Below are 12,393 nucleotides of genomic sequence, written 5' to 3'. Positions count from 1 at the left end.
ACATTAATGCAAATTATGGGTTGTACATTTAAACACTAGTCTGACTACCCATCCACATTGCTCCGTCCAAATGCCATGCCCACTAGCAATTCATTTATTTTACTAGGAAAGTCAGTTAAAAACAAATTCTTATTTACAATGACGGCCTAGGAACAGTGGGTTAACTGCCTTGTTCAGGGGCAGAATGACAGATTTTTACCTTGTTAGCTCGGGGATTCGATCTAGAAACCTTTCAATTACTGGCCCAACGCTTTAAATCAAATCAAATCACTAGGCTACCTGCCGCTCCCTCAATGATGAGTCTGAATTGGCTTTCCCCCCTAAGAGAGATAAAGGTAACTGACATAATAAAGGAAACACTTGAGTAAACGAGGGATACAAAGTATACAGCGTCATATATACAAATTCTGGGCAGGCCATTATTTTGGCTACCATAGCAATGCTCTCATAGGACAACAATGCCCCCATCCACAGGGCACGAGTTGTCACTGAAGGGTTTGACGAACATGAAAACGATGTTAACCATATGCCATGTCTGTCTCAGTCACCAGGTCTCAACCCAATTGAACACTTATGGGAGATTCGGGAGCGGTATCTGAGACCGCGTTTTACACCACCATGACTTCACAAAAGGGAAGAAAAGAGTATAAGATTAACATGGTCACTTAAATATAATGCTATATAAACTCACAAATCACTATGTATTGTTAGTTCTGTTATAGAGAAGCTCTGTCCAACACAAAGTCTCAGATTGGTATTGTACTATAATTAGGTTGGTTCTGTAAATTAAATTCTTCACTTGCAAGTGAGGGACCACCACTGAGAATCCCCGCTTGACCCTATCCCCTCCTCTCTTCTCCAGACCATCTCCGGTGACCTTCTCCCTTACCTCACCTCGCTCATCAACTCATCCCTGACCGCTGGCTACGTCCCTCCCGTCTTCAAGAGAGCGAGAGTTGCACCCCTTCTGAAAAAACCTACACTCGATCCCTCCGATGTCAACAACTACAGACCAGTATCCCTTCTTTCTTTTCTCTCCAAAACTCTTGAACGTGCCGTCCTTGGCCAGCTCTCCCGCTATCTCTCTCAGAATGACCTTCTTGATCCAAATCAGTCAGGTTTCAAGACTAGTCATTCAACTGAGACTGCTCTTCTCTGTATCACGGAGGCGCTCCGCACTGCTAAAGCTAACTCTCTCTCCTCTGCTCTCATCCTTCTAGACCTATCGGCTGCCTTCGATACTGTGAACCATCAGATCCTCCTCTCCACCCTCTCCGAGTTGGGCATCTCCGGCGCGGCCCACGCTGGATTGCGTCCTACCTGACAGGTCGCTCCTACCAGGTGGCGTGGCGAGAATCCGTCTCCTCACCACGTGCTCTCACCACTGGTGTCCCCCAGGGCTCTGTTCTAGGCCCTCTCCTATTCTCGCTATACACCAAGTCACTTGGCTCTGTCATAACCTCACATGGTCTCTCCTATCATTGCTATGCAGACGACACACAATTAATCTTCTCCTTTCCCCTTCTGACGACCAGGTGGCGAATCGCATCTCTGCATGTCTGGCAGACATATCAGTGTGGATGACGGATCATCACCTCAAGCTGAACCTCGGCAAGACGGAGCTGCTCTTCCTCCCGGGGAAGGACTGCCCGTTCCATGATCTCGCCATCACGGTTGACAACTCCATTGTGTCCTCGTCCCAGAGCGCTAAGAACCTTGGCGTGATCCTGGACAACACCCTGTCGTTCTCAAATAACATCAAGGCGGTGGCCCGTTCCTGTAGGTTCATGCTCTACAACATCCGCAGAGTACGACCCTGCCTCACACAGGAAGCGGCGCAGGTCCTAATCCAGGCACTTGTCATCTCCCGTCTGGATTACTGCAACTCGCTGTTGGCTGGGCTCCCTGCCTGTGCCATTAAACCCCTACAACTCATCCAGAACGCCGCAGCCCGTCTGGTGTTCAACCTTCCCAAGTTCTCTCACGTCACCCCGCTCCTCCGCTCTCTCCACTGGCTTCCAGTTGAAGCTCGCATCCGCTACAAGACCATGGTGCTTGCCTACGGAGCTGTGAGGGGAACGGCACCTCAGTACCTCCAGGCTCTGATCAGGCCCTACACCCAAACAAGGGCACTGCGTTCATCCACCTCTGGCCTGCTCGCCTCCCTACCACTGAGGAAGTACAGTTCCCGCTCAGCCCAGTCAAAACTGTTCGCTGCTCTGGCCCCCCAATGGTGGAACAAACTCCCTCACGACGCCAGGACAGCGGAGTCAATCACCACCTTCCGGAGACACCTGAAACCCCACCTCTTTAAGGAATACCTAGGATAGGATAAAGTAATCCTTCTCCCCTCCCCCCTTAAAAGACCTAGATGCACTATTGTAAAGTGGCTGTTCCACTGGATGTCATAAGGTGAAAGCACCAATTTGTAAGTCGCTCTGGATAAGAGCGTCTGCTAAATGACTTAAATGTAAATGTAAATGAGAATTCCATTTACTATCTGTTTAATTATGAATGAAATGGGCCTCCTCAAGGCTGAGCATGAATTGCTCATGATATTACTTTCAGGGTGAAAAATAGGTTTACATTAAATATTGAAATGTGCCTTATGTGTGTGCACATTTCCAACAAGATGTTTGTTGTGGCCCGATGTGGTAGCCTAGTGTTTATGATAGAGAGATAGAGATAGAGAGCGCGCACGTATGTGTGTTTCAGAACCATGGACAGGTCCCACCCCTCCATAGGCTGCTACTGATCAAACAAGCCACAATTAAAAACAGGTCAATGTTGCACATTCCAAACATCAATCATGCCTGTTTTCAAGAGACAACTACACATCAAGACAGCTAAACATAAAAAAATGTGTTCCAGAGAAATGTATAGTGCGCATGCTTTAGAGTTTTGAAAAACTTGAAAAACTTTACGCATGTTCTATGTATAGCGTAATGACGCAGTCATAGCAACCGGCATGGAGACAAAGAAGCTTCCTAACCTAATCTTGCGGAGTCAGCGGCAGTTCAGGGATTTGTTAGCTCGACTCCAGAAATGTGAGGGTTTAAAATAAGTAAATCCATAACCTAGCACTTGGTAAATCAACCTATACACAATTGATCTATCTGAAGAACTTGGTATGAGCATGGGATACACCGAGTATATGGATCCAAAAAGAGGTTGGTAGATACGGTTTGCTAGCTAACGTTAGTTTACTAACCGTTAGCTAACCACATGTTAGCAAAGGTTCTCTGAAATGTGCTCATGTTTACTTCAACAAGTCACAAGTTTACGGTTAGACAAGGCAAGTAACGTTAGTCATGTCACAAGTGTATGGCAAAACTGTAACTATAAAATTGTGTTGGCTACTTTTAGCTGCATGGGGATTTATTATGTAAAGCTGGCTAGTTAGCTCGATAGCTAACTTAACAAGGCAAATTAAATTGGATGCGCTAGCTAGCTAACCAGGTTAGATAGGGCATGATCAGTAACGTTAACTTTTAGCTAAATATTTTAACTACAGTGCCATAGTGTGCTTAGGTTACACGATTACTTTTTTATTTATTTTTTATCTAGGTCAATATAGACCTGAACTGGGTAGGCTACATACACGCCAAACAGAGATACCAAAAAATATATAGCTTAGTTTTATTACAAATAAACTAGCTAGTTAAAATGTACAAGCTTAGCTGTATGCTGGCAGGCTTGGACTGCCACAAAAAGTTGTTTACATGTTTAGTCTCAAAACTCTCAGTACAACAGGTCTGCTACAATAATTTAGTGGTTACATGCTATATTAATTTATCAACCAGCAGCTCTGCCTTGTTTCCCTTTCTGTCCTCTGGCAGGAAATGCACCACCATAGGAAACCGGAGGTGGAGGAAGTGTACCTGCTGCAACCAATCCGAGCATACAAATTATTATTTCAAACGGACCAATAACCTCACAGTTCCAAATCACTGAATACCATCATTCACTTAATTGAGGCTCCTCCACCCTCTTACCCTAAACTAGCTAGATCTTATTTATTTGATAAAAGTCACCTTGTCCGAGAGAGATTTACATGGTTATGAAGGAGTCACGCCAGGGGGGTTTCTAAAATCCTGTATGGGAAAAAATGTAACAATTTTCCCTGTTTGACCGCTAGGTTTTATGGGTATTATCACACCTCCACTGTGGGGCTCTATAGCAGGTGCAGTGAAAATCATTCATTTAAATATTTTAATTGAACCTTTATTTACCTAGGCAAGTCAGTTAAGAACAAGTTCTTATTTACAATGACGGCCTACCAAAAGGCCTCCTGCGGGGACAGGGGCTGGGATTAAAAAATTATAAGTCAAAACACACATCATGACAAGAGACACCACAACACTACTAAAAGAGAGACCTAAGACAACAACACAGCATGGTAACAACACCACATGACAACAACAGGGTAGCTACACAACATGGCAGAAGGACAAAACATGGTAGAAACATTGGGCACAGACAACAGCACAAAGGGCAAGAAGGTAGAGACAACAATACATCACACGAAGCAGCCACAACTGTCAGTAAGAGTGTCCATGATTGAGTCTTTGAATGAAGAGATGGAAATAAAACTGTCCAGTTTGAGTGTTTTTTGCAGCTGCTGCAAACTGAAAAGAGGAGCGACCCAGGGATGTGTGCACTTTGGGGACCTTTAACAGAATGTGACTGGCAGAACGGGTGTTGTATGTAGAGGATGAGGGCTGCAGTAGGTATCTCAGATAGGGGGGAGTGAGGCCTAAGAGGGTTTTATCAACCAGTGGTTCTTGCGATGTGTATACAGAGATTACCAGGTTACAGAGGATTATACAGTGCGGTGATGTGTCCTATAAGGAGCATTGGTGGCAAATCTGATGGCCGAATGGTAAAGAACATCTAGCTGCTTGAGAGCACCCTTACCTGCTGATCTTTAAATTACGTCTCCGTAATCTAGCATGGGTAGGATGGTCATCTGAATCAGGGTTATTTTGGCAGCTGGGGTGAAAGAGGAGTGATTACGATAGAGGAAACCAAGTCTAGATTTAGCCTAAGCCTGCAGCTTTGGTATGTGCTGAGAGAAGGACAGTGTACCGTCTAGCCATACTCCCAAATATTTGTATGAGGTGACTACCTCAACCTCTAAACCCTCAGAAGTAGTAATCACACCGGTGGGGAGAGGGGCATTCTTCTTACCATACCACATGACTTTTGTTTCAAAGGTGTTCAGAACAAGGTTACGGGTAGAGAAAGCTTGTTGGACACTAAGAAAGCTTTGTCGTAGAGCGTTTAACACAAAACCCGGGGAAGGGCCAGCTGAGTAGAAGACTATCATCTGCATATACATGGATGAGAGAGCTTCCTACTGCCTGATATGCTTACCTTACTAGCTCCTACAGTGCAGTAAAATGTCTAGCGAATACACAAATAATTAAAGAAATCAAGACATTTCAGAACGAGTCCAATTAACAACCCAAGTAGATACATTCTAAAGAAAGCAGTGTTAGAATCCAGAATATAAATATGTGTGTGATGTGTATAGATGACAGTATATCATTTGGAAAACAAAATGGTATATACAATGGGACTGTAACTGTAAGCGTTTTTGAACACCTGTATCTGCCATTTCCTTTTACATAGTGGCGCAACCAATACACAAGGTGGCGCAGAGCCCCTCTTACATTCTTTGGGGAGAAACCTGCACATTGAGTGAACAACACTATGTGAAGTGAGAAGTGTTCAATGTCTCTCTATACATGGGGCATCAGTCTCAAGGTGCAGGGCAGGTAGCTGGCTAGGGTTGGCTGTTCAACAGTCTGATTGAGAAGACTCATGAGACCATAGGCTTACTGGTAAAAATGCACGAGGGGGTACTTCACGGGTACTCCAGGCAGGGCAAAATTCAGTTGTTGGTACCGTAATCGAAAAAGGTAGGGAGCCACAGATGGGAGCAAAGTGAACAGACAGTGGCTTGGGTGGCGGAGGTCCCTAATGATTTTCTTGGCTTTCCTTTGACACTGAGTGCTGTAAATGTCCTGGAGGGCAGGCAACGTGCCCCCGGTGATACGTTGGGCTGACCGCACCACCCTCTGGAGAGACATTCATGCCGACGTAATGTTCTCAATGGGGAACCTGTAGAAGTTTGTGAGGGTCTCAGGGGCCATGCTGAATTTCTTCAGCCGCTTGCGCGGGTGTAGAAAAATGCTTGTGTTTCTAGCTCCAACAGTGCAGTAATATCTAACAAGTACTATCTAACAATTTCACAACAATACACACAAATCCAAAGTAAAGGAATGGAATTAAAAATATATACATATTTGGACGAGCAATGTCGGAGCGGCGTAGAATAGAATACAGTAAATACTTATGAGATGAGTAATGCAAAATATGTAAACATTATTAAAGTGACCAGTGTTCCATTATTAAAGTGGCCAGTTATTTCAAGTCTATGTATATAGGGCAGCAGCCTCTAAGGTGCTACAGCATTGTCACATAGGTATTCCACTTGTCCAGGTGGGATAGGGAGGTGTGCAGTGCCACAGCAATTGCGTTGTCTGTGGATCTGTTGGGGCAGTATGCAAATTGTAGTGTGTCTAGGGTTTCGTGTAAGGTGGAGGTGATATGGTCCTTGACTAGCCTCTCAAAGGACTTCATGATGACAGATGTGAATGCTACTGGGCGATAGTCATTTAGTTAATTTACCTTAGCTTGCTTGGGTACGGGAACAATGGTGGACCTCTTGAAGCAGGTGGGGACACCAGACTAGGATAGGAAGAGGTTGAATATTACATTACTCCTCTCACTGACTGCTAAGCACTCCTTTAACCAATGTTAATTAACATTGACTAGCTAACAAACTAATTCACTTTTAGGTAATGCATCGCCTGGCCCAGGCCACAGTCTGACTGGACCACCCAGAGGACAGATGAGTTTAAAAAGCAGCCGTAAGTATTAGGCTATAACAATGTGTACAGTGTAATGTATACCTCAACATACAGCTCCACATCACACAAGGGTGATATGTGTTTACTTGCTTCAATCTCCACATTCCGCTCATGTTTGTCTTGGGTTTACAGCGTTCTGCCCTCGGTCGTCGAGCAGACTAACTCAGTGCATTATTCAAGACCATATGGTGTCCCATTATAAAAAGGTATATTCAGCTAAAGGTAAGGGATACAACCGGTGAAGTAAAATAACTTGTGTCCTCTAGAATTTCATATGCTGACTTTGGTTATTGACATAAATATTCTCTTCCAATGTCTTTCAGCTGCCATTGATTCATCAGTACCCAAAAGTATGCTAAGCAGTGTAAAATGTACGTTTTTTACATCTGAAATCACAATATCTAAATAAATTGCACATAGGCTATATGATCTGATTTTGTTGATCATTGTTGTGTGTACATTCACAGACAATGACCAGTTACGGCGGGAGCAGTTGAGGAAAGATGCGTCCAGGTCTGATAGACGGCCTCAGTCAGCTGGTTCACACTCGCAGAGGAGCAGCAGAGCCAACACCAAAGCCTCCTGCCCATCACAAAATACGCAAGTAAGAAGGCACTGCAGTGATTTCTGCATGTAGTTTAGTTATCACCTAATTTTAAATCATTCTTGAAGTGTACACTGGCACTCACACCGTCATTATAAGTGTGTAATATTACATGGAAATAGATGGTAAAGATTATTGTATTGATTTTAATGATGGGTCTCTCTTGCCTTTCAGAGTGGAGCAGGTCAAGAAAGTGCCTATTTCTACCTGGGAAGCTCAATGATTTCTACTCCAAGAATCAACACCTCCTTTCACGCCAAGCAAATAGTTTACCCGTCCCAAATGGTCGGAGGGTCTGGGAGCCCCCCGCACTTCTTCCACTGTGCATCAGAGTACAGCTATAGGAGCCCAAACTCCCAGAGGCAGCAGCCAGCCCGCTCCACCACAGGTACCCAGAGTGGCTACAAGGCCTTTCAGGACCCTGTCCAGAAGACCTACAGTGGGGACCTGATTCAGAAACACGCCCACCGCTTCACCCAGGACAAGCCCTTCACTCCCAGGACTCTGAAGTCAGACAGCAGGTCCTATCTGTCTCAGTATCGCTACTACACACCTCCTCGCGGTAAACCAGCCCAGGGCCAGGAGAGGACCATCCCCAGGCTGACACGGCAGGAGACCTATCATGAAAGGTGACGTGTTTCCCTGTTTGGCAGCACATGTGTCTTATTTTTCTGTTTGTGTGAATGAGGTGACAGAAAGAGAGAGATGTAGACAGGATGAGAGGGTGATACCATGGAAACATTGGCTAATTAACATCCTTTCATATAGTTGTTTCACCTTTGAACAGGATCTAATAAGATGAGCATGCTCATCATTCGCACACAGCAGCTAGTCCAGACAGTATCCTGAATCCTGTTTCTTTTCCTGCAGCACACGAACCAAGGAATGCTCATCGGCTGAATGGGATGATCAACCCCTGGCAAGTTCGATTAAACCCTTCATCCCTGGAAGAACATATTGCAGTATTATAGGATATAGTCAAGGAAAAAGTGTGGTAGAATTAGTTGATTATATTTGCTGTTATATTGAGAGACAGTAGTGTGAATAGAGGAAGTAAAAAGAGAAGTCTTTCAAGAGCACCTACCACAAATGAAAGACAATGCAAGATCGGCATCCATTACAATTAGGTCTAAGTGGTGTTCGGAAATGCTAAGGAGATGATAGACAAGAAGTAGGATTGGCTGAGAATTGAGACAAATATGATTGATATGGATGCAGTGCCAAGGTCTTGCCATAATACAGGTGGAGATGACTAAGCCAGCATCCATCATATTGACAGCCTGGTTTGGCTTGGAGTAGCAAGGAACGGCATCCAATAAAATACTCTTTCAAATTGAGAGAGGTGCATTACACTAGCTGTACTGCAAGGTCAATGTTATTGGAGTGACTATAATATTTCAGATGCAGAGTCACCAACTCTGGTCTAAATAAGGAAACAAACTCAAACAATGATCAAATCTAGAGCAGATTATACTTGTAACAATTATACAGCTTAATTAAACACATGGAGCCTGATTAAAACTGAATGAATTGATCACTCTGTTATTATAGGGACATGGTACAGAGCATGAGTGGTCGGATGCAGACGATGAGTCCCATACACTGAATCTGTCAGCATTTGGACAACGAAGCAAGGGAAACAAGAGCGTAAGCAGCGATCACTTCCATCCCTCATTCAGGTAATGTTTATACTGGTTTCAGACTATGTGCTGTGGTATTGTACCTGTGCTTCTTGTACAATTATTATTTTTTAAACGTATTTTGTCTTGATTGGCTTCTTCCAGGGTTTCACCAGAAGGAATGACATCTCCGATCATGAAGAGGGTGTCTGCAGAGTAAGAACCATGTTTTAACCTTGTCACCTTTAATCACTACTTGTCTATAAAATATAGGAAAATATGATAAGCTGATATAATAAATTCATGATTACTGCTGAACCCTAGCAGTTCCAAGCAGTCTCACTTATGTAGTTTCCCTGTAAAGTTACCATTCTGACTTACCATTCCTTTCTCTACAGGGAGGAAGAATTTATGTACCTTGAATTTATTGCCGATGTAACAAATGAAATCTTGTCCAGGGGCCTGTACTCTGACAGGTATGTCACTTTTATATGAACAGTTTTTCTCAGGACATGAGACCTTGTAGCTACAGTGTAGCACCGTGTCTGGTATTTATGCTAGGCTATAAATCACAAATGATGGCCTCAGTGATATTTGTAATAATCCCACCTGATGAAACCAGTAATAGGGGGCATGTTAATGTTGCTGCACTGCTCTCTGGCTGCTTTTTACACAGGCAGCCAATTCTGATATTTTTTTCACTAATTGGTCTGTTGACCAATCAGGTCAGTTCTGAAAAAGCGCTGACTTTAAAAGATCTCATGCGATTGGTCAAAAGACTAATTAGTGGGGGACAAATATCAGAATTGGGCTGCCTGTGTAAACGCAGCTTGTGTGTCACTGAATATGAACGTGTTAACACAAGTAGGTATTCATACCAATTCATTCTCCTTCTAAAGGGTCTTAGAGCGGGTGTTTGAACGTCACGTTGACAAGAATAAACATCTATTGGATGAGGTGGGTGTCTAAACTTGACATGGGCATCTGCACTGGCATCATGTTTTTTACACTAATGCTACATTCAAAATGGCAAAGCGAGAACCAAAAAAGCTTATATGTTCTGTACTTAAAATTAGAGATCTGTCAGGGTCATAGTGAACTCTTTTTGTTCTTTTTTAAGGACAAAATGTGCCACCTTCTGGAGACTCTGCGCAATGACTTGCAAAGTCCAGCCAACACACCTACCTTTAGTGCAGAGCCTAAGAATGGTGAGGAGACAGAGCTTGACCTTCTTCATAGTCATCTACAGGGTCTGGAGTCTCTGGACAGAGGAGCACTATCAGAAACCAAAGAGGACAATGACCTTTTTCCCTATGCATTGTTTAACCAGGACAGTGGTGGGCTGGAGAATGTTGTTCCATTGTCAGTGTCCACACCGTTATATGGTAGCCCTCCTAAGAGGACTGACTCTGACAGTCTGCCTGTTGGTTCACCTGATGCTGATGGAGGTGCAGAGGGCCTGGATGAGCACAATCATGACAGGGAAAATGACTTTCCTCCTTCACTTGGTGAAAATACCCCTCTGACCCTTGAGGAGGACCACAATCAAAACCTAGAAGACAATTATGGTGGACTATCCAAAGACCTGGAAGATCTCGAGAGAAATCTGTCCGAGTCATTGCATGTTTCCAATGCACCTAATTCCGCAGGGCCAGTAGTCACTGAGAATATAAACACAGTAGCCTCTTTCAGTGATGATGAGTTCTGATTTTATGAGTATTTTAGGGATGAGTTTTGTGAAGTTTGTAGTCAAAGGAGACTATTTTCGATAACAACAATTTGATATAGGTTTTTGCATCTTAAATGTGTTTTATAAATGGGAGCTGATAGGTATATTTCATACTTTTTGCCTATTCCTGTTCTGGGCACCATTGCCATGTGTATTTCCAGTACAAAGTATTGACCAATATATATATTTGGATTATTGTTACACAATGATGAGAAGGAACTAGACCGTATATTCATATTTTACAGCAACCTGACATGAAGTAATTAAACTGACAGTTCACAAATGAGTGCAATATGAGCAGAACTATAGATTTGCAGTGATGGTGCTGAATAAGGTAAATCAAGCAGGGAGGCAGCTGTCCCATTTCTGTACTTGGCATTCCGGCTGTATGATGTCATGGCCTCAATCTGCCGTGTATTACGCTATTGTTGAGGAACTACTCAAACTTTTATAAGGAATACAGCCGATTAAACCATTGTTAGTGGATCTGAGTTATGTTATTGTTCGTAGTTTTGTTTGTGCATTTAAATCAACGTAGATCAGCAGATGTAGCTAGAGATTCATACACTTGATGCTCTTTCGGCAGGAAGTGAAGCACGTTAGCTGGCTTAGTCTGATTTTGGCATGATGCAGGTTACATTTGAAACAAACTACACTTTCTTTTATATTGGACATATGTATCACCTATTATCACTGATAGCCGCTTTGGCTATGCACAATTTACAAATGGACTCATTTGGTTTTGGCGGACATCAATAAGGTAACGGTGATAATATCAGCTAGCTAGTTATTTACAGGGATTTTGTTAGGTGACGCCGGGAGAGAAGAGCCCGTTTTGACGCCGACGACGTTCACGTTAGCAATGCTAGTCTGCTTGCTAATTAGCTAGTGTACTTACTAGTTTGTAGCTAACTAGATAACGTTACGTAGCCACACGTTTCGGTTGTTTTGGAAGCTTCTCTGATTTATAACAGTATTGGTAACGTGTTGCTTCAACTGAAGTTAGCTTGTTGGCTAACGTTGATAGGGTCAATGAGCTAGCCAACGTGCTAATTTAGCTATAGTTAACGTCATCTACCTAGCTAACGTCAAATAAGATGCTGATATATGATAGAGACTGTCCGTCTCTACCATCTAACTTGTATTAAACTTAATAGAATGTTGGGTATTAGCAAAAGTCGTTGATCTCTTTGTAACAAGCAAAATCTGGAGCTCACTGCATTGTCAAAAATCAATGTTGATCTGTTATTCCAGTGTAATGAAAGTGTCCTACTGATAACTTTTGGATGGAAACTTTTGGATGGAGAACCATTGCCATCAAAAAGGTACAGAGTTATCGCAGCACATTCTGAAATCACTGACTGACTTGTACCAATAAGTCAGATGCTCCCTGTCTAGCTAGCTAGCTAAATTGATTAACACTACCAATAAACTATTATCTCGAGGACAGATTCAATTTTGCGAGAATTTTACTTCTGGGTAACCGAGATTACAAATAAACAG

General features: G+C 43.2%; 1 protein-coding gene across 3 annotated transcripts; it reads left to right on the top strand.

Annotated features, from left to right (window-relative positions):
• Nucleotides 1-2,967: 2,967 nt before the first annotated feature.
• Nucleotides 2,968-11,381, top strand: spata7 (spermatogenesis associated 7). 3 transcript variants are annotated; one of them, XM_029675717.2, is made up of 12 exons: nt 2,968-3,170; nt 6,867-6,938; nt 7,071-7,160; nt 7,262-7,309; nt 7,406-7,542; nt 7,717-8,171; nt 8,413-8,461; nt 9,094-9,221; nt 9,327-9,377; nt 9,560-9,637; nt 10,061-10,118; nt 10,282-11,381. In XM_029675717.2, the coding sequence occupies exons 1-12, from the start codon at nt 3,131-3,133 to the stop codon at nt 10,867-10,869; spliced, it is 1,794 nt and encodes a 597-aa protein (XP_029531577.2). In that variant the 5' UTR covers nt 2,968-3,130; the 3' UTR covers nt 10,870-11,381. The 3 variants fall into 3 exon arrangements, with proteins under 3 accessions (XP_029531577.2, XP_064881823.1, XP_029531578.2); XM_065025751.1 differs by having other exon boundaries at nt 3,840-6,938; XM_029675718.2 differs by lacking the exon at nt 2,968-3,170 and having other exon boundaries at nt 6,923-6,938; nt 7,071-7,144.
• Nucleotides 11,382-12,393: the final 1,012 nt, after the last annotated feature.

The sequence above is a fragment of the Oncorhynchus nerka genome, linkage group LG12 (assembly GCF_034236695.1).
Source record: "Oncorhynchus nerka isolate Pitt River linkage group LG12, Oner_Uvic_2.0, whole genome shotgun sequence".
Lineage (NCBI taxonomy): Eukaryota > Metazoa > Chordata > Actinopteri > Salmoniformes > Salmonidae > Oncorhynchus > Oncorhynchus nerka.
Note: the sequence above shows the minus strand (reverse complement) of the source record. Positions and strands in the feature narration are given on the sequence as shown.

Coding starts and splice junctions, on each gene's coding strand:
- spata7 (XM_029675717.2), top strand. CDS start 3,131: ATGAGCATGGGATACACCGAGTATATGGATCCAAAAAGAG. Junction 7,543..7,716: donor GCCCATCACAAAATACGCAA/GTAAGAAGGCAC, acceptor CTTGCCTTTCAG/AGTGGAGCAGGTCAAGAAAG. Junction 9,378..9,559: donor ATGAAGAGGGTGTCTGCAGA/GTAAGAACCATG, acceptor CTTTCTCTACAG/GGAGGAAGAATTTATGTACC.